General features: G+C 50.5%; 1 protein-coding gene across 1 annotated transcript in view; it reads left to right on the top strand.

Moving 5' to 3' along the window:
* LOC105276377 (neurogenic locus Notch protein) overlaps positions 1–21,992 on the top strand; it is a 237,979-nt gene extending 215,987 nt beyond the window's left edge. Inside the window, exons 9-14 of the mRNA XM_026971668.1 lie at positions 13,175–13,718; positions 15,248–15,778; positions 15,971–16,203; positions 16,400–18,245; positions 18,358–20,144; positions 20,362–21,992. Of these exons, the coding sequence (XP_026827469.1) occupies positions 13,175–13,718; positions 15,248–15,778; positions 15,971–16,203; positions 16,400–18,245; positions 18,358–20,144; positions 20,362–21,470 (6,050 nt within the window). The 3' untranslated portion in view covers positions 21,471–21,992. The remainder of the gene's footprint in view (positions 1–13,174; positions 13,719–15,247; positions 15,779–15,970; positions 16,204–16,399; positions 18,246–18,357; positions 20,145–20,361) is intronic.
* Positions 21,993–22,041: the final 49 nt, after the last annotated feature.

Raw genomic sequence — 22,041 nt, 5'->3', positions numbered from 1 at the left:
TGTGTGTGCGTATATATGTATAATAACAATTTCATTGCATAATGATATTAATGTGAAATCATGAAAATTCACAAAAAATATTTAATTGTAACGAGAGCGAACACAGACGGAGACGAGCAACGGAAAATTAATGCAGCAACAGGCAATCCCGAGAACTCTTGTCGTCCCCGATTCCCACTCACTCATCCACCCACCCATCCGCGGGAGGTAAAAACGGAATGTACTCCGAGTACTACGCTCCGATTACGTAAAACTTATCCGTATTTCCCATCGCGCGAGTACCGGGGCGTTGTGTGCTTTCTAGGCGACCCGGACACGTACGCGAGATCGCAATGCGGGCTCCAGGCCGCGTTCTCCGTGAACGGAAATCATTTTTAGCACGTTCCTCCATGATGGAGGGTTCCTTTCTTTCTTTTTTTTTTAAACTGTACATACTGTACAAGCGCGTAAAATTTTATTTTTTTTCGTCTGACCACTCGAGACTGACCTCGAGAGCGACGTCGCGCGGCTAATGAAACCAAGCTATCGCTGGGTGGTACTTGCTTAATCATGACGAGAGGAAACGGTACCCGTGAGAAAAAGGCTGGCAACGCGCCAGCCGATCGCTTGCTCGCTCGCTTACTCGCGCGTTGTCTCGCATTTGCCTAGTGCCGGCCCTGTCTCCACACGTCGGGCGTGCAGCGTGCGCGCGTGCCACACCCAGGTCACAGCACCTACGGTGAAGCGTTTTTTACGGGGTTTCCCCCGTCAACAGAAAGAGAGAAAGAGAAAGATCCCGATACCATAGCCATCTCCGTGACTAAGTCACTAGTAGACGTGCGAAGTGGTGCGGTTTGATCGCCGTTCTTGACGCGTGCACCAGCGTGAAGAACGTTATTTTACATATACTGAGCTGCACACGTATAACATCGATGCTAAATAATTATTTCATACGTTCTATATTTTTTTTTATCATGTATACATCTCTTGCATTTAAAGGGAGCCTATATTTTTATGCTATCTTTGTAAAAAAAATTGCTGGACCAGTAGGATGCTGTGTTTCGCGCAACTAGAGCTCATACGCCACTTTTCTTCCTCCTTCGTTTCATCGTCTTTCTTCTCTAATCATTCTTCTCTCCTCGTCTTTCTCCTCCTCGTCCCACTCGCCCGTACGGAGAAAGGATGACCAGGGTACGCTACCTTCCGTGTCTACCTTCTCTTCGTAGGTAGCTCTGGTAGCCGGTCCATCATCGGCTTCCCGCCGAGAGAGAGATGCTACATTTTAATGAATATTACGCACGCACGCACGCATGTACGCATGCATGCGATTTCCAACGTCGCTTCCAATCGCTTCATGCGTTACAATAATTCAGTTAACAGTCGACCGTTGGATCATGAAGTCTACAAATTCAACAAGATCCGCCTTCGGGCATCACCGGGTTTTCTAAACGCGCGTCCTTGTGAAACTCGTTCTCCATGTGCGATCGATAGCCCTGACTCTCCTCGACGCGGATACGCCGATCGATCCTCGGCATTTCATTTCAATCGCATAGCTCATCCTACGCGCGAACCTACAGCAATGGGTACACGCGAGAGGATGATTCCTCCTCGCTGCAAGCTTGCCGGTCTCGCTCGACGGCGCGTCGTAAATCCTTCCTCGTCGCCGCTCGTCCACGTGGCAGATAACACCGGATCCGCCGCGCACCTGCACGCGGACACAAGGCGAAGCGTAGGACGACGATGAGGACGAACGAGCATTTATTGGCGTCTCGTTAGTAATTTTGTAGCTGAACAACGGCAGTGAAATAATGCGGAGAGGGATCTCGGATAAAAAGATCGTTGCAAGAAATCCGAGGTGGAACTCGCCGGTCGCTCTCATAAACGCAATCGTGCGCGCGCTTGATCCGCGCGTATTCCAAGCGTAAAGCAACGGGGCTGGAGAACGCGCTCGTAAAACGCGCCGGCCGAGCAGATTCGAGCTGGAGGCTGTAAGCTCTCGTGGACCGCGGCGAATCCCGCGGCGGAATCCTGTTACGGAGCTCGAGCGTTATTACGCCACGAGCCGCGCCGTGCCGCTCGTTGTAATTAGTCCGCCCGTGAAAAATCCCACCGTGGATTTGCATAATCCATGTCGGCGGATTACGCAGGAACAATCCGGGCACGATCCTGCGCGGATCCGGAACGGGGAACGACGATTTCCATGGGGATTCGCTCCGGCGAGATCATAACTCGGGACTTTCCGCTCTATTACCAGACTAATTAGCGTTCGCGATTCGACGTGCGAATCCTCCTCTCCGAGCTTTCCGCTATTCCTAGCTGCCGCTACCAAGCTAAACGATCGACTCGGTCGCGCGATAATCGAGACGATCCGCTCATCGCTTCCCGAGTCGCGGACCTTTACCGTTTCAGGCCTTTTTAATAACGCGCCATTGTAGCCTCCGACGTAAATTAACCGTTAAGGTCCATCGATCCGATCTCCTCGATCGGATCATGCAATATGAAATCGCGTGATGTTCTCTGGACCCCGAATCGATGCCTGACGGCGCTTCACTCCTCGAGTGATTCAGACGACAGTAAACTCTCGCAGTTTACGGAAATTTTTGTCGAAATCCCTGGATGATCACGAGGAAGTGAACGATGAAACGCAGCCTCTCAATCTTTTCCTCGTGATAAGGGGGAGGTGCGTCCGCTTTGTGCGTAATTATCGGTACATTAACTCGTTAGCATATTCCGCTCCGCGGAAATGGTCGGAGACGAAATCGCGGCTGAGTGTGGGCAGCTCTTTTCGCATTCACGCGCGTTTCGCAAACGCGTAGGACGGAGATTTTCGCGACGCAGCCCTTGGTCGGTCGAGCCAGCCCGCTGACAGGCCGAAGGGAAACGATCCGCACAAATACCGCCGCGGACAGATGCGCGCCGCAATTAGTCTCCGCGGAGGCTTGACTGGCGTGCAAAGGAGGAAGAATCCGCGCGATTTGCATAATCTTCCGTCGTGGAGCACGCGAGCACCGGGACGACGAATGTCCGCCCATCTTCTTTTCCTTTTTCTTTTATCCTCCGTGCAGGAAGATCGAGCGCTTTTCCCATGCGACCTGATGCGTTGAACCCGAGGGCGACCCTCGGTGAGATACCATGGATATCCCGCAAAAATTTCGAGCTTGCCATCGATCTTTACGGTAGCTGAAAAATAAGAAGAAAATACTCTTACAAAGTTGTTTCTCTCTTTCTCTCTCTGTCTTGTTTTTTTTCCTTTTTTCCTCTCGAAGACGCTCGCTTCCGTTTGCAGAAACGCGCCGCTTTATTCGGGAGCCGCAAAGTAGCCTCGCGAATGAAATCAACATGATTAATGCGACTCATTCGACTCTTCAGCTGCTCGCCATCGATCCAGGCGAGTACGGCAGCTGGCCTGGACCGGAAAAACGACTTGGTTTCTCGATTCGCTCGCATCCGCGCCGGTTTTCTGCGTCCCAGTCTACCGTACGGACCGGCCGGTCAATTACGATCGATTAATCGGGCTGCAGCGAAAAACGCGCGGCTCGAGGAAGCCGTCATCGTCGTGGAGGCCGTCGTGAAACAGCCGTCTTGGGAATAGCCGTCGATGCGGTGGTCAGGAGTTACCTCATCTTGCCTTCCTCGATACATCCACCGATACGTCGAGCCGCACGCCTTATTCAGACTTTCAGGAAGCGCCGTTGAACTATCGGCTGTATCGATCCATCCGTCAGATTCGTTAGATTGTTCATCGCGCTCGCAATGAAAAGCGGATGAAGCGGGCTTCGTCACGCGTCGACACCGGCAAAAACGATCTCCGCTCCTGGTGATTCACGATGAACTGTCTTCGTGCTGCGAGCGTTGCCGCTAAACGCAATTTCCAACTGCCACGGAAAAACTATAACAATTTATTTCGATGCAAAATGCTTCTTCCTTATTTTATTTATTTCAACAAATTGGATCGAAAGCGATCTTTAAGATTTTAATATCTCAAGCTCTCCAAACATTTCCGCGATCAGGTTGGCCGCGATTGTTCGTGAAAAAGATGAAGATGGGTGATGTCGATCCAGCTGCGGGCGTCGCAGTTACAATCTCCGCTGACATCTCCGTGATGTGCAACGTGATGCAACGGGGCCCGCCGAACGAACGCGACGCTGGAATCCACAGGGAAAATTCCAGCTCCGCCGCGGCAGAAACGCATTCGGGTTTACGAGCGCGCTGGGCTTCCGGATTTTTTATTTCTTCCGGCGAAGCGAATCATCCTCGAGTCTGCGAGGAAGAAGTGCCTCGCCCTCTTAGCAGGGATTTACAGTTAGGCGGGCAGACGTGCCGGCTCCTGAGAGATGGGTTCGACGGTGCAGCTCAGCAAGAGCTGAGGTCGCACTTTCAGCGACATCCACGTTCCCCGGAAGAGTAGCATGCAACTCGGGAGAATTTAGAATTTGCTCTTGGGAACGCGCGGTTTACGGTTAGGTTGGCAAACGATTGGATAATACAATTCAGAAGATTCTGAAAAATTCTCCCAAGAATTGACGATCGCTCATTCAACGTGCAAGGTATTCGCGAAGATCAACTTTCTGTGACATGTTATTATTTAATTTTTATTATATCCCAGTCACAAGGGTAAATCGTCGATGTCAAGTATCAACATGATCGTTCTCCCAGAGGACAGACAAGTACCATAAAACGTGCGAGGGACTGGAAACACGATGCATCATGCACGTGACGTGAATGATGGGTGGAACACGCTAGCTGGTACCGATTACTTTTCGCAGCGTTTTCGCGGCGGTCAGGCATGCGACCGAGGCTCTTTGGCGAACATGGGGCCCGCAGCTCTCGAATCGATCATTCGGGGCCCAGGGAGTCGAATCCTGGCTGCACGCTGGCGATTAAGAATCTCCTCTACCGTTAGCACACCGCGTCAGCGCGTTCCCGCGCGATTTCAGCAGCTCGCACGCGAGTAATCGCGCTTCGCCGCAGACGCAACCTCGAGAGGCTCGCCCTCCGGAGGAGATTTTACAGTTAAACCGACATACCGCGATCGCGTATGATCGCCCGAGGACAACGCGGACATCCCAGGCGCTTACTCGCCGCGCGCGGATTTCGCGCGCCGATTTTGCGCGCCGACCGACTTTCCACGGCGGCCGATGATCATTTTTCTCATCAGCGAGAATCGTTTCGCATATCTATCACTTGCCGCCCGTCCATCCGCGTCCATCGTCGGGCACCAACCACGTGAGCCGCCAGGAGAATTTATGGTCCGCGGATAATTTCCGATTTAGGTGACGCCGATGAATCACCGAGCATCGTCTCGATAATCGAAGATTGATGGATGACGCGCCGCTCGTCCTGAGAGAGATTTATGTATACGAATCGGGAATTAATTACGCTCCTGATCGGCGAGATGCGCGGAGGCGCATCCGCGATTATTTTCGATTACGGATACTGACCTGGAGGACGGTAGAAAGACCGGTACCGCACGTTCGTGTATGGCGACCTCCGTATCATTATCCTTTCTTGCGGACCCGCAAGCGGGACGTGTCGAGGCTGTAATGTGGATTTAATAACGGCTTTGATCGCTGTGCAAAGTGCGCGAGAAAAATATTGATGAGATTAATAATGATTTCGAGACATCAATTAGAATATCGTCTCGCACCTGCGTTTAACGTTGACCTCTTACTTAGTTCCTCAGCGCGCGTCCAGTCGATTTCATTAAATCGATCGGTTCGGCATTTAAGCGCGGAAGATCCATCAGGCCTCGAAATTCATTTGCGCGACCTTTTTTGTCATCCTTGATGAGTCCCGCGTTTCGCAATTGCAATCTGGATAAAGATGAGCTCGTGGGGACCTTAAGAGAAGGAGGACGAGAAGGCGGCAGGTACAGAAGAGGACTTCGATCATGCAGTGTCCCTTCATCTGCTTGATGAGGAGCCTGATGATGGGCCCTCTTTTTCATTCGATTCGGTAAGGCTCGCCGCCACCGCCAGCGATTCGACTTCCCGGCCTATGCGAGTGCGACTCGTCATTATACGTCGTCGTGCATTAACGTCATCGTGAGGGCGAGATTCGATGAGGGGGAGGAACGAGGGCAAGCATATATAATACAAGAAGCGATTTTCGATCCGCGACCACGTCGCGATATCGTCTCGAGCCGGCGATTCTCTACAATAATCTCATCAGAAATTTGAAACGCCCCTTCAATGATTTCTCGATAAACGATTCCTGCTTTGCGACGCAAGATTAAAAAATTAGAAAAATAAATATTAATATAATAGTGCATTACATCTCCATGCAATTGTTTTTACAAAGTACAGCAATGTCTATGATACTGATAATGGACCACTTGCAGATCACAGCATCAACTGCATCAACAGGTCCTTTTTCGCAAACGATTTGTCTTTCATCGTTTAATTGCGAGATCTCAGAGATGCCTTAGAAGTCTCTCTCAACTAAATATCGAATACGATGGACACGAGTGTTCGGCGAAACTGCGAATGACACGCACGATGCATCACGCATGGTGCCTTCGGCGCGCTCGCCGTGAAAGAGTTCTCCCGGGGAAGAGAACTCTCTTGGAGGGCTCCCTCGGAGATTATACCAGCGCGCTGGTTTCCGCCGCGGGCCAGGAGTGGATCTCGCTGGTGCATGAAGGGACCACTTACGGAAACCGCGCCGTGTATCCTCTCACGAATCCTGGCAGCGTAGAGAATGAGTTGAATTTACCTCCTCCCTCTTGCAAGCAAGCAAGCGAGCGAGTGAGCGAACGAACAAGAGAGGATACGTTCCTTCGGGTGATTCGCGGTAATAATAATACATGGTTTCTCGCAGGTGGAGACGGAAAGATTATCGAGAAAGTGACGCTGTCATTTGCCGGACTGGCGATTAAACAATACCCGGCGGGGACCGAGGATAACGTCGGACCGGGGTGTAAATGTAAAAATAAGACGTAAGGGAGGAGAAGGAGGAGGAGCGACATGTAACGTTACCGCGAACGCTGAAAGCGCCGGGGAACCAAAATGTTTTTTACGAAGAATCGCCGTTATTCGCTGGATACAGTTGATACCTGGCTCACCAGCAAGTGAATGAAAATGTTTCTCAGCGCCGTTACCTCTGCCTCTGTCTCTCTTCCTCTTTCAATAGATTGACTGCGCTTTAACGAGATTTTAATTCGATGCTGAGTTAGTAAAAACCTCGGAAGACTGCGAGACTTTTGATGGTGTCTCGCAAGATACCAGCCAGAGGAAGAATGAACGGTGTCATATATTAGGAGTGTGATTTGGTTTCGAGGGTTTTGCAACAGATGGCTGTAGTGTCAGTTTGTTCCAATAGCTGTTTCCGATAACTGTTGTTTCTTACAGTGTTGACATTATCTATGACATTTAGTAGCATTATAGCAATAGATGCAATAACAGTTGTGTTTATATCATCGTAAAAATGCAACTTCCGAAAGCTCTTTAGCATTTTCCACATGCGTTGCTTTTGTTTTTTAATCAAAAGAAAACTACGGCTGACGGTTATAGAATTCTTGTGAAAACTTATGGTGATTCTGCCCCATCAATTAAGACGTGTGAATACTGGTTTAGACGCTTTAAAAGTGGTCATACTGATGTGAAGGACAAAGAACTCTCGGGACAACCAAGAAAGCTTGAAAATGCAGATTTGCAAGCATTATTGCACGAAAATCCAACACAATCCACTTCAGAACTTGCCAGAGCATTAAATGTTGATCGTACAACAGTTACGAAACATTTACATGAAATGGGAAAAATTCAGAAAGAAGGGAAATGTGTTCGACATGAATTATCGGAAAGTGCCATTGCGAACCGGTTGAACATTTGCATTTCGTTGATCGCCAGGCGAAAAAAGAAGAGTCTTTTGTCTCGGATTGTTACTGGGGATGAAAAGTGGATCTATTTTGATAATCCGAAACGCAGAAAATCATGGGTGGATCCAGGCGAACCATCAACATCCACTCCGAGACGCAATATTGACGGTTGAAAAGTAATGCTCTGTATTTGGTGGGATAGTGTACTATGAGCTGTTAAATCCGCACGAGACTGTCACGGCTGATCGTTATCGACACCAATTGTACAAGTTGAAGCAAGCATTGGACGAAAAACGACCAGCAATTGCGAGTAAACGACGGAAAGTGATTCTTCTTCGTGACAACGCTCGACCTGACGTTGCGTTATCAGTGAAAGAAACACTATTAGAGCTTGAATGGGAAGTCTTACCGCACCCCGCGTATTCTCCATGCGATTATTATTTGTTCCGGTGGATGCAACACGCTTTAGAGGATACACACTTTGATAATTTGGAAGAAGTGCGAAAATTCGTCGACGAATGGATCAACTGAAAAGAAGAGTGATTTTATCGTGGTGGAATCGATCTCTTGCCAGAAAGATGGGAAAAAGTTATAGAAAACGAAGGAAAATATTTTGACTAAGGTATTCATTCATTATCATATTTAAATACATGCGTTTTTGAGCAAAAAAAACCCTCAAAACTAAATCACACCCCTAATAGTTGTTCAAAGACCCAGATTCTCTATCGAACGTATCGCGTACACAACTTCTCTGCTGCATCAGTTCCACCGCATTGCATTGCGGTTGCACATTTAAACGCTCTTGCAATCCGATGCAATGCACGACAGAGAACAAGAGGGACCGCAATGAGCTATCGTTGAAATGATTCGAACGAACGGTGCCCGCCTCATTGCTCGCAACAGTTCAGCTGATGCACTGATTCGTCTCGGATCTCGCACGTGTGTGCTCGCGTCGTGGTCCAGGCTGCGAGTGCGTTCACTGGGCGTGCATCGAAGGCGAGGGAGAGATACGCACAGCTTCACGAGTGAGAGGCAGAGGCATCAGCGGATGAGGAGAGGAGCGCGGGAAGCTGAACCACCACTTGGCTCTCGCATAGTTCATCAATGCGCGTAGGCCTCTCGCCACGAGAACACCGTGGCGAGGCAATAGATTACAATTATCCGAACACGCCTGGCCAAACGTGGGAGTGTGCAACACCGCAACTCGCGTTACTGTGCCTGTTACAGGCGGATCGGTCTCTCCCCGTTCTCTCTTTCTCTGTCGTTCTTTCTCTTGTCTGCCTACCTCGTTTAGCATATTTTTCTGGCGGTTCTTCTCGCCCATGAGCACTGGATTAACTGTTCATTAGCGAATACTGATGACGAGAGTAAGTGCAAAGTCGAGCACTTTGCAATTGTAAATTGACACTTCCGTAACGTGAGGATCTTAAATTTCGTTTATCGTAGAAAAAGGATTCATTTCGCGAAATGCTGATGTTGCAGACTCGCATAAGATACCACCTTGTCTCTGAAGAAAGCATTTTACAAGAAAAGACAATAATTCAGATATTTAAATTATTTTAGAGAAGAATTATGGACAAGAAGGAAATTGAAAATTTAAACGAAACCGAGCGCATACTGTATGTTGATCCACGAGACACGTGTACGTGCAAATCGCTCATCGTGAATCGATCGGATCGATTATAATTTCTCTCTCTCCCTCTCAGGTGTCTGATAGACAATGCGATTGGCTGGTACATAGAGGCTCACTGAGATCTCCCGCGCGGAGATCAAACGAAACGTTCGGGAACGCCGCTTCTTTATTATCCCCGAGTTCTGCTTGGATCGGAATTACGGTGCGATGCGAACTTCCTCGTCTTCGCAGGTACCGTTCGTCGCCGTAATCACGTTGTATTATTCTACTTTATTTGCTGCGCCCGCGCACGTACGATTTGACCGACCGATCGATCGATCGGACAATCGGCGATCCAGTGATCTCGCTAGCAGCTCGTAGAAATTCGTACGTCATTCAACAAACAATCAACTGATTCAATTCCACCATTCTTTTCTCGGTTCCATTAAAGATTTACATGTGCTGTACATTTTCGTCACTTCAGAAGCTGGAAGTAATCACCGAGCCGTCATGACTCGCCGCGAGGAAAATCTGCATTGTTCCACACTCCCGGTACCGCTAGGGCACAACTCAGAAGTTGGTGTACCGAACCCGGAATCGATCCGAGCGGATCAGCTGCGTCGAAATTGCAGCAAATAGAACGGAACTCTTCGCGTCGGTCATCTAGCGAGCCATGATGCACGGCGAGAGAGTCATCATCTTCATCATCATTCCAGCACACGTGATCCCACTTCGATTCTCCCACGCGAGTCCCTCGAGACACAAGTCGCCCTTGCTCTCGTACAGTGCATTGTTGCGCCGTACCGCGCGAACTGATTTATACATCGGTGCTAAGGTCAGACTTGATGCGATTCGGCTCCGCGGTGAGCTGCGATCTCCTTCTCGTGCTACACGGTGCTCCGAAACGATAGCTTCTGCTCGCATTCGGCGAGCCGAAGATGATCGATCGCGATTACCCCTCAATTGTTGCTGACGTATGAAGGAAAAGATTGCATGGAAAAGATCGCGCAATCGACTGGCCGAATATCGCGTTTGCTTAAACTCCAGCTCTTGGACTCTTAACTGTATCCAACTTCTTTAAACCTCTTTGATCTTGATCCTCTGTGATCTTCGAAAACATTGGAGAAACTCGAAATAAAAAACCGCGAAAGAATTCCCAAGCATGTCAGCGAGATCCTGTTTATTCAGCATTCACAAGGAGGGTGTTCGGAAACAGGTGCGGGTCCGATGATTAGATCCTGATCCTGTGATTGGTAATTGCTGGACGCGGACTTAATGAATAGTATCATCCTGGTCCCTCGGCCAGTTTCCGCTGGACGATCGGGATCGATGGCGCAACGCGATATTTATGAATCCGGCAACTATCCATTTGGTCCAGCGGTGGGAATTGACAAGCGAGCATTACGGGCATTAGACGAGAGGCGTGGACGGCGACGTCTATCGCAGGATAATACCAGGATAATGCCAGCTTCCGAACTGATCCAGCTAGACGCGCGTGGCGAACGAGGATGCATATGGAAGAAACTAGAAAAAAAGAGTCAGGCTTCTTTTTTTTCTCGCGAGAGAGCGATCGTTTGCTTTCCTTCTCTCCTTCTTTCTCTCTTTTCCCCTCGCAGGATCCAGGAACCCGCATCCTCTAAGCGATTCCTGAGCAAATTGATGTCTTCGCCGCCCTCGGATGTTAATAACAGTGTCGCGTCGAGAAAATTGGGCGGCTTAAGTTGAGATTAATTACTGCTTTTCATGGACTGGCTTGCATCCGTTTATTTCGTATCGACAACCTTTCGTTTCCGTTTCAGGATTCTGCCTCCGAGATTAGAGGTATTGTAATAGTTGTTTTTTATTATTACTATTTGTACGAGATTTTTAGGATGAGCTTGACAATTAACTGATCGTAATTACATAAAGTTGGTTGAAGACGTGAAAAAGATACACGATAATACGTATCCAATTAATTTCAGTTGGCGTGCATTTGGCATAATAACGAGTTTAGCGTATCTCGTGGCAGAAAATACAATAGTAAATTATATCGACAGTTGAAAAACTGAAATTTGCTTAATTATTAAAAAAGACGTCCACGTGAATACTTCCATTCAAGAGAGTCAACGGCGCGTTAGATCAGCATTGAAAAATGTTTTCGCAGCGAGTCTCTGCCTCGCGTCTCACAACGCGTTTAATTATTCAAGTTCCTTGCAGGCGCGTATTCGTATGTAAATTGAAAATAATACAAGAGCGAAGGACCCGTCGAGAGAGCGAGCGGATTCAAGTTGAGCCGGTTTCTCGAATCGCCTGATGATGAATGACGAATGAGGGAGAATTCAAATAGTACAAATCTCTGACATCGTTCACAGTTTTCTGCAAGAAAACTGTAGAGAAACACGTCAAAATAATCCACGCAGCACGTGTACTTGGGTCATATTTCTTTGAAAATTCATTTAATTTAATTTGTTCGGTAGGAAAAAATTTTAATTTACTACACGCGTAACGTGCGAGAACGTCGATAAACGTCGCGTCGCGTATGATTCACGTGTCACGAAGGGAGGCGGCTTTAAGATTCGAAGGGAAGCCTCGGAGGATCCGCCGTACGTGCACTCACAAGCGAATTAGCTGCATCATTGTCTGCGCGAGGGCAGAATGAAAGGAAACGAAAAAGAATATATCGGCTGAATGTAAATATGATAAAAATCCGCGCGTCATCCGGTTGACGAGAGTCGAAGAATGTTCCTCTCCCGAGGCGTCGCGATGCGGCGACGTGACGATGGGATCCCCTTATGGCGCGGCTTTGCAGAATCATCCTTCGATATCGAACGCGTAAGCCGCTTATCGATCGGCTCGTTCAGGTGCTCGAAACCATGGTACTCTTGGCCGACACTTTCTCTCCATTCTGCACTTAATCTCACGCACCCATAAACTGCGGACGAGATTATAAATGATGGGACGTAGCAATTGAAGTCGCCGTTCCACTCTAATCTGCTTTTTGTCGATATAAAATTATTCTTTATTAATAATACTATTCTCTTATATTTTTATCACGCTTTTGTATTATATTATAGCTGCATTTGTGCTTCACAATCGCATTGTTGCTTTTGTAGAGGATGATTTTTTCATGGTTTACTCTTTTCGTGGGATCCTACCTAGCAGTAACTTTAAGTATCTTTGAGACGGCGAAAATATTTTTTGTACGACAGCTATGTCGTTTTGTCAGCATTATCCACCAATACAACGTAATTGGACCACCTGCGGTAAAAATGCGTCGCGTGCGTGTTTCGTTCTTGGATCCCTTCTGATCTCCGTCTCGCGTTTTTTCTCCCTTCGCGATTCTTCAGGTTGCACGATGCGACCGGCGACACTCCACGATACGCCCGGTACAATTTGTATATGAATGAGCGCATGTTATCCACGCGATGTTGCCAAAAATGAAGAGACTCGACCATCTGGCGCAAGCATCGTCAGAAGTGTCCTGACGGAAGTGCGGTAATACACGTGGACTTTGTAATTTACCTCGCCGAAAACTGAAGAATCACGAATCGCAGTAATTTTGCTGGATATCCCGATTCTGTCACAAATTATGTAACAAATTCTAGAATTTTAGTTCTCTAGAGTGAACTTCAGTTTTCGAAAATTTTGGTCTCAGAGTTCTCATACACTTCCCTCTTTCTCAATTTCTTTGTCAATGTATACCTTACATTATATTATATTAATGTAACGTTACACGATATTTTTCCTCGCACATTATCTATAATACACGTCCACTCTCTTTCTTCCAGGATTCACCGGCACACAGTGCGAAATCGACATAGACGAATGCGCGGCGAAGCCGTGCCTGAACGGCGGAATCTGCAGCGATCTCGTCAATACGTTCAAGTGTACCTGTGCCGATGGCTTCGCTGGCTCCCACTGCCAGATCAACATCGACGACTGCGCCTCGTCGCCGTGCAAGAACGGCGGCATCTGCCAGGACGGAATAGCCAGGTACACGTGCGAGTGCCCGCCCGGATTCACCGGTGCCTCCTGCGAGACGAACATCAACGATTGCGCATCGAACCCTTGCCACAGCGGCACCTGCATTGACGGCGAGAACAGCTTCACGTGCAACTGCTTCCCGGGATTCACCGGGAAGCTCTGCCAGACGCAGATCGACGAGTGCGAGAGCAACCCCTGCCAGTTCGGTGGTAGGTGCGAGGACCGCATCAACGGCTACCAGTGCATCTGTCGGCCAGGCACATCCGGCATCAACTGCGAGGTCAACGTCAACGAGTGCTACAGCAATCCCTGCCGCAATGGGGCTAGATGCATCGACGGTATCAACAGGTAAGCTCGAGGAAACAAGCATGCTTGGTCATCCAAAGACACGTACATACATATGCATACTTTTCTGGACACACTCAGAATTCGGCAAAATTATGGAGTGTGATTTAGTTTTGAGGGTTTTGCAACAGATGGCTGTAGTGTCAGTTTGTTCCAATAGCTGTTTCCGATAACTGTTGTTTCTTACAGTGTTGACATTATCCATGACATTTAGTAGCATTATAGCAATAGATGCAATAACAGTCGTGTTTATATCATCGTAAAAATGCAACTTCCGAAAGCTCTTTAGCATTTTCCACATGCGTTGCTTTTGTTTTTTAATCAAAAGAAAACTGCGGCTGACGGTTATAGAATTCTTGTGAAAACTTATGGTGATTCTGCCCCATCAATTAAGACGTGTGAATACTGGTTTAGACGCTTTAAAAGTGGTCATACTGATGTGAAGGACAAAGAACGCTCGGGACAACCAAGAAAGCTTGAAAATGCAGATTTGCAAGCATTATTGCACGAAAATCCAACACAATCCACTTCAGAACTTGCCAGAGCATTAAATGTTGATCGTACAACAGTTACGAAACATTTACATGAAATGGGAAAAATTCAGAAAGAAGGGAAATGGGTTCGACATGAATTATCGGAAAGTGCCATTGCGAACCGGTTGAACATTTGCATTTCGTTGATCGCCAGGCGAAAAAAGAAGAGTCTTTTGTCTCGGATTGTTACTGGGGATGAAAAGTGGATCTATTTTGATAATCCGAAACGCAGAAAATCATGGGTGGATCCAGGCGAACCATCAACATCCACTCCGAGACGCAATATTGACGGTTGAAAAGTAATGCTCTGTATTTGGTGGGATAGTGTACTATGAGCTGTTAAATCCGCACGAGACTGTCACGGCTGATCGTTATCGACACCAATTGTACAAGTTGAAGCAAGCATTGGACGAAAAACGACCAGCAATTGCGAGTAAACGACGGAAAGTGATTCTTCTTCGTGACAACGCTCGACCTGACGTTGCGTTATCAGTGAAAGAAACACTATTAGAGCTTGAATGGCAAGTCTTACCGCACCCCGCGTATTCTCCATGCGATTATTATTTGTTCCGGTGGATGCAACACGCTTTAGAGGATACACACTTTGATAATTTGGAAGAAGTGCGAAAATTCGTCGACGAATGGATCAACTGAAAAGAAAAGTGATTTTATCGTGGTGGAATCGATCTCTTGCCAGAAAGATGGGAAAAAGTTATAGAAAACGAAGGAAAATATTTTGACTAAGGTATTCATTCATTATCATATTTAAATACATGCGTTTTTGAGCAAAAAAAACCCTCAAAACTAAATCACACCCCCTAATACTTAGTAGATGCGTAGACGATTCAATTAATTTCTTATGCGAGTGGACAATCCGAGATCAGTGATGGGCAATTGATAGCGCAGGTTGCATAATCTGGCAAAATCCTCGGCTCCGTTGACACGCCACAGTCCACGCTCCCTTTCCGTTCTCAGTGGATACGATGTCTCGTCTTCCAGGTACTCCTGCGAGTGCGAGCCAGGCTTCACCGGCCAGCACTGCGAGACCGACATAAACGAGTGCGCCAGCAACCCGTGCGCGAACGGCGGACGTTGCATCGACTTGATAAACGGCTACAGGTGCGAGTGCCCGCGCGGCTACTATGATGCCAGGTGCCTGAGCGACGTGGACGAGTGCGCGAGTTCTCCTTGCCTGAACGGCGGCACTTGCGAGGACGGAGTGAATCAGTTCATCTGCCACTGTCTGCCCGGTTACGGCGGCAAGAGATGCGAGGCGGACATCGACGAGTGCGGCTCGAATCCTTGCCAGCACGGCGGAACATGCAACGACCATCTAAATGGCTACAGCTGCAAGTGCCTGCCCGGCTACGCCGGCACCAACTGCGAGACCAACATCGACGACTGCGCCAACAATCCCTGTCAGAACGGCGGATCCTGCATCGACCTCGTGAACGACTACAAATGCGTCTGCGAGCTGCCTCACACCGGCAGAAACTGCGAGGACAAGCTGGACCCCTGCTCGCCGAACAAGTACGTTCTCTTCTCTTGGATTCATCATTCGCACGAGTATTTGCGCCGGTGTAGTCGCAATTTGGATAATTGCGCGCGCTTCTTTAAGCGCGGTTCCGTTCAGTTTTGCCATTCGAATCAACAATAAATCGCGATGAATAATGATGATCTACATAATAGAATGACTTTGTAACGTTGCTGCGTCATTTTCAGATGCCTCCACGGTGCGAAGTGCTCACCGTCGTCGAACTTCCTCGACTTCGCGTGCACGTGTACCGTCGGTTACACGGGCAGACTGTGCGACGAGGACGTGGACGAGTGTGTGATGACGTCGCCGTGCAGAAACGGTGCCACTTGCCGGAACACCAACGGCTCTTACCACTGCGTGTGCGCGAAGGGCTACGAGGGCCGCGATTGCATCATCAATACCGATGACTGTGCATCATGTGAGTACCCCGCCGTCTTTCATTTGCTACAGATGTAGATTTTCTTTCGCTTTCATTTCGCTCTCAAGAGCCTTAAGCCGCCGGTCCGCGGGACCGTCATCTGTTTTATCGCGCGCGACGGACGACACGGATTACATTAAACGCGCTTAATGAACGTCGCCGATGACACTCAATCTTCCTCTTCACTGCTTTACAGTTCCCTGCCAGAATGGCGGCACCTGTCTCGACGGTATTGGCGATTACACGTGCCTATGCGTGGATGGCTTCAGCGGCAAGCACTGCGAAATCGACATCGACGAATGCTTGTCCCAGCCCTGTCAGAACGGTGCCCTCTGCAAGGAGTACGTTAACTCCTACACGTGTCAGTGCCAGCTCGGCTTCTCCGGCATCAATTGTCAAACCAACGACGAAGACTGCACCGACAGTAGCTGCATGAACGGCGGCAAGTGTATCGACGGCATCAACAACTACACGTGCGTCTGCAAGCCTGGCTACACGGGCTCCAACTGCCAGTACCGCATCAACGAGTGCGACAGCTCGCCGTGCTTGAACGGCGCTACCTGCCATGATCACGTGCAGTACTACACGTGTCACTGTCCGTACGGATACACCGGCACACGATGCGACAAGTACGTGGACTGGTGCGCGGACAATCCGTGCGAGAACCAGGCGACGTGCGTGCAACATAAGAACAAGTACCACTGCATCTGTTCGCCCGGATGGACCGGCAAGGTGTGCGACGTCGAGATGGTCTCGTGCAGGGACGCTGCCATCCGCAAGGGCGTGCAGGAGAAGAACCTCTGCAACAACGGCACATGCGAGGACATTGGCAACAGTCATCGTTGTCACTGCCTTGAGGGATACACCGGCTCCTACTGCCAGGAGGAGATCGATGAGTGCGACTCCGCACCCTGCCAGAACGGTGCGACCTGCAAAGACCTCGTCGGCTCGTATCAGTGCCAATGCACGAAGGGCTTCCAGGGCCAGAACTGCGAGCTGAACGTCGACGACTGCCAACCGAATCCGTGTCAAAACGGCGGCACGTGCCACGATCTGATCAACACCTTCAGCTGCTCCTGCCCGCCCGGCACTCTCGGCTTCATATGCGAGATCAACGTAGACGACTGCGTGATCGGCGCTTGCCACAACAATGGCACGTGCACCGATAAGGTTGGCGGCTTCGAGTGTATGTGCCCGCCCGGTTTCGTCGGGCCACGATGCGAAGGCGACATCAACGAGTGCCTGTCGAATCCGTGTACGTCGCCCGGTACTCAGGACTGCGTGCAGCTGGTCAACAACTACCACTGCAACTGCAAGCCAGGTTTCATGGGTCGACACTGCGAGGTCAAGGTGAACTTCTGCGACAGCTCGCCGTGCCTGAACGGTGGCATATGCAGCGCCAGGCAGACCGGGCACTCCTGCCTCTGTCCCAACAACTTTCACGGTATCAACTGCGAGTTCGCCGGCTCCTACTGCGACGCCGAGCCGTGCATGCACGGTGGCACATGCCGCGTCACCGAGTCCGACAACAGCTACCGGTGTTACTGTCCACCCGGCACTACCGGCACGCACTGTGAGATCGACGCTCGGGACGAATGCGCGAGCAACCCGTGTCAGCAGGCGGATGCGATCTGCGAGAACCTGATCGGCGATTACGCGTGCTACTGCCCGGCCAAGTGGACCGGCAAGAACTGCGAGATCTACGATCCCAATTACCGTGGCGGCGTGTTCGGCAGGCCCAATGTTAACATACCCAAGATCGCCAATGCGTACGACCTCGACTTGGAACGCGAGCGCAAGAAGTGCATTGAGAATCGCTGCAACGAGAAAGCTGGCAACCATCACTGCGACGAGGAGTGTAATCGGTACGCCTGCAACTTCGACGGCAACGACTGCTCGCTCGGCATCAACCCATGGCGCAACTGCACCGCGCCTATCAACTGCTGGGACGTATTCATGAACGGCGTGTGTGACGAAGTCTGCAACAATCCACAGTGTCTGTTCGACGGTAGGGATTGCGAGAAGAAGCTGCCACCCTGCAAGTGAGTATCTTTTCTCTGCTTCGAGAAAATTTAAATTTTTTCTCCTTATCAAAAATATTTTATAATTTTATTTGTAATTTTCTTTAAATCGTGTTATTCACTTTTTTTACAGCCCCATCTACGATGCGTACTGCAGGAAGCACTACGCCAATGGCTATTGCGATTACGGCTGCAACAACGAGGAGTGTAACTGGGATGGTCTCGACTGCGACAGAGCACCGCCGTCATTGGCGGAGGGCGTTATCTCCGTGGTCGTGAGGATGGACGTGCAGACTTTCCGGTCGAACGTTGTCGCCTTCCTTCGCGATATCGGTCACGAATTGAGGACGACTTTACGTGTGAAGCAGGACGAACTTGGCAATGACATGATCTACCCATGGAAGCGCGAGAGGGATCCCGGCATGCACACCAACATCTTCGGCCGACCGACGACGATTCACACCAACAATCAGAACGGTGCGATCGCCTATCTGGAGATCGATAATCGCAAATGCACCATGACACAGGGGGCAGTGTGCTTCCCATCGGCGAACGAGGCGGCGGAATACCTGGCCGCCACGGCGTCCAAACATTCCCTATCCCGAAACTTCCCCATCGAGCAGGTGCGCGGCGTCGTGGGTCCGCAGGGTCCGGAATACTCGGACACACCGACTAATTACAAATACGTCTTCATCGGTGTAGTCATCGTGGTGCTTGGTGGACTGCTAGTAGGCGTATTGGTGACTGCCCAGCGGAAGCGCGCTGTGGGTGTCACGTGGTTCCCCGAAGGCTTCCTGCGGACCAGCAGCGGCAGCGGTCAACGGCGCCGCTCGCGTCGCCGCGGTCCGGACGGTCAGGAGATGCGTAACCTGAACAAGCAGCCGTCGGTGAACTGCATGGACATGGACGTGGCGAACGGCCGGGTGCAGTCACAGTGGTCCGACGATGAGTCCGATCTACCACCGTCGAAGCGAATGCGCGCGATCGAGCCGGGCTACGCGAGCGATCACACCGCGATTACGGACTACGAGGAGACCGAGCCGCGCATGTGGACGCAACAACACCTGGACGCCGCTGAGATACGTCGGCCGGATGCTGGGGTGCTGACTCCACCGAGCCTAGAACACGGCCAGGACGTGGACGCGCGCGGCCCGTGCGGCATGACGCCACTGATGGTAGCGGCGGTGCGTGGCGGCGGTCTCGACACTGGTGAGGAAGAGGATGAGAGCGACGGCACCGCGGCGGTGATCGCCGACTTGGTAGCTCAAGGCGCGGACCTGAACGCCACTACGGACAAGAGCGGCGAGACGTCGCTGCACCTGGCCGCACGTTACGCCCGTGCGGACGCGGCCAAGAGGCTGCTGGACGCGGGCGCTGATGCGAACTCGCAGGACAACACCGGTCGCACGCCCCTGCACTCCGCAGTCGCGGCGGACGCCATGGGCGTCTTCCAGATTCTGCTGCGCAACAGGGCAACAAATTTGAACGCGCGCATGCACGACGGCACCACGCCATTGATACTGGCAGCGCGTCTTGCTACTGAGGGCATGGTGGAGGACCTCATCAACGCTGACGCTGACATTAACGCTGCTGACAACAGTGGCAAAACCGCATTGCACTGGGCCGCGGCAGTGAACAACGTCGACGCGGTGAACATCCTGTTAGTGCACGGCGCGAACAGAGATGCCCAGGACGACAAAGACGAGACTCCGCTGTTCCTCGCCGCGCGCGAAGGCAGCTTCGAAGCATGCAAAGCGCTCTTGGACACATTCGCCAACAGGGAGATTACCGATCACATGGATCGACTACCGCGGGACGTCGCCAGCGAGAGATTACATCACGACATCGTTAGATTACTTGACGAGCATGTGCCGAGGTCACCGCAAATGGTTACGGTCATTCCGAATGGTCCTCTCATGGGTAAGTGGCTCTTTTATAATTTTATGATACGTGAATGTTACAAAACGTGTCCCACCTTTGGATGAAAATTTCACTGACCAACCAGAATGTTTAGTAATAAATGGTCCATTTTTTATGAGAGTGAGAGAATCATAAATCACTCGAACGTACCAATAAATGTGTAGAGAATAGAACTAATGATTTTATAATTAATTATAAATAATTCTCTCTTTTGCAGGATCTCCAAATCATCCGCAGTTAATCACGCACCCAACGGTGATCGGTTCGGCACCGAAGCAGACGAAGTCGAAGAAACGGCCAAAGGCGGGCGCGGGAAACCCAAACAGCCCGGAATCCGAGGGCGGCACGGTGGTGATGGTAAGGCGAAAGCCGTCGGTGAAGAAGCCGCCGGCCAAACGGGGCGCTCAGCCCCCAAACCAAGAAATCCCGCAGAGCGCGGAAGGCTCCGAGGGCAACCTGCCGACGAGCCCGTACGACAGCGCGAGCCTGTACAGCAACGCGTTACCTCTGGGGGTGCACACGGCGACGGCGAAACAGCCACCGCCGTACGAAGACTGCATAAAGGGTCAGTCGATGCAGGGCCTGCAGCAGCTCGGACTGGACACGTTCGCGACTAACTACGGGCTGCCGTTTCACGACCAGCTCCTAGCGCCGCATCAGCGACAACAGCAGGGCATGGTGAGCACTTTGTCACCGCCGTACAGCAATCAGTCGCCGCCGCACTCGGTGCAGTCGAACATGACCCTGTCGCCGCAGGCGAGTTACATGGGCTCGCCGTCGCCGGCGAAGAGCCGGCCGTCCCTGCCCACCTCGCCGACCCACATCGCCGCCATGCGACAGGCGACGCATCAGAAACATGGCAGCATGCCGCCAGTAGGTTTCGACTTTGACACTCTGCCATATTCCTCAAATCAACAGCAGCAGCAGCAACAACAGCAGCAGCAGCAGCAGCAGATGCAGCAAACGCAGCAGCAGATTCAACAACAGCAGCAGCAGCAGCAGCCTCAACAGCAGCCGCAGCAAAGCCCGCAGCAGCAGCAGCAACAGCAGCAGCAGCAGCAGCAACAGACACAGCAGTACTATCAGTACTTGACGCCGCCGTCTCACCATTCCGGCCCTGACGTTACGCCGCAGCATCTCATGCAAGCGCCCGAGAGCTTCCCAACGCCATCGCCGGAGAGTCCACCAAGCCACTGGTCTTCCCAAAGCTCGCCCCGTTCCGCGACGAACAGCGACTGGTCCGAGTCCATAGCTTCGCCCGCGAACGTGTACAGCGTCGGCGGTGCTCATCAAAGCAACAAGGGTTCCGAGGCGATCTACATATGAGGCCAGTTCGAAGTCCCTGTGCAAACGATGTTCTCTCCGCGCAAGTAGTAGATCATAAGGTGGTGGAGAGGAACGAGACGAAAAACGCGTGAACTGTGATCAGCTCGGGATCGAGCTTCAAGCTTCTGCGGACGTCGGGAACGACGGTGACGACGGTCAAGAGGACGGTAAAGGCTCTTCCGTGACACAGAGAAGGTATCGGTGGCAAGAAGGTAATTTTTTGCTCTGCTATTGGCAGCGCTCGCGCCGCGATTGTTATTGTATATTTAATGCGTATCAGTGCTGGGCGTGTTATTCGGAGAAATATTATAATTATATATGCATATACAGAGATGTTCGCGATCCTCGTGAAACGTTGATCGTTTTATTAGGTAGTCTTCGATCGATATATAACAAATATCGATTAAGTATAAATTTAATCGTTGATAATTAATTGATCATATTTATTCATCTCGGATCTCGGAGCACATTCTTCTGCCCAACGCTGTTGCGTATAGATATACGGAACGAACAGATGTGTATGTGTATGCGTGCGAAGGAAAGATCCTCAATCAAAGAGACGCCGTAAGAC

Source organism: Ooceraea biroi, chromosome 8, assembly GCF_003672135.1.
Source record: "Ooceraea biroi isolate clonal line C1 chromosome 8, Obir_v5.4, whole genome shotgun sequence".
Taxonomy (NCBI): domain Eukaryota; kingdom Metazoa; phylum Arthropoda; class Insecta; order Hymenoptera; family Formicidae; genus Ooceraea; species Ooceraea biroi.
This window is presented reverse-complemented; position numbering and strand designations above follow the sequence as displayed.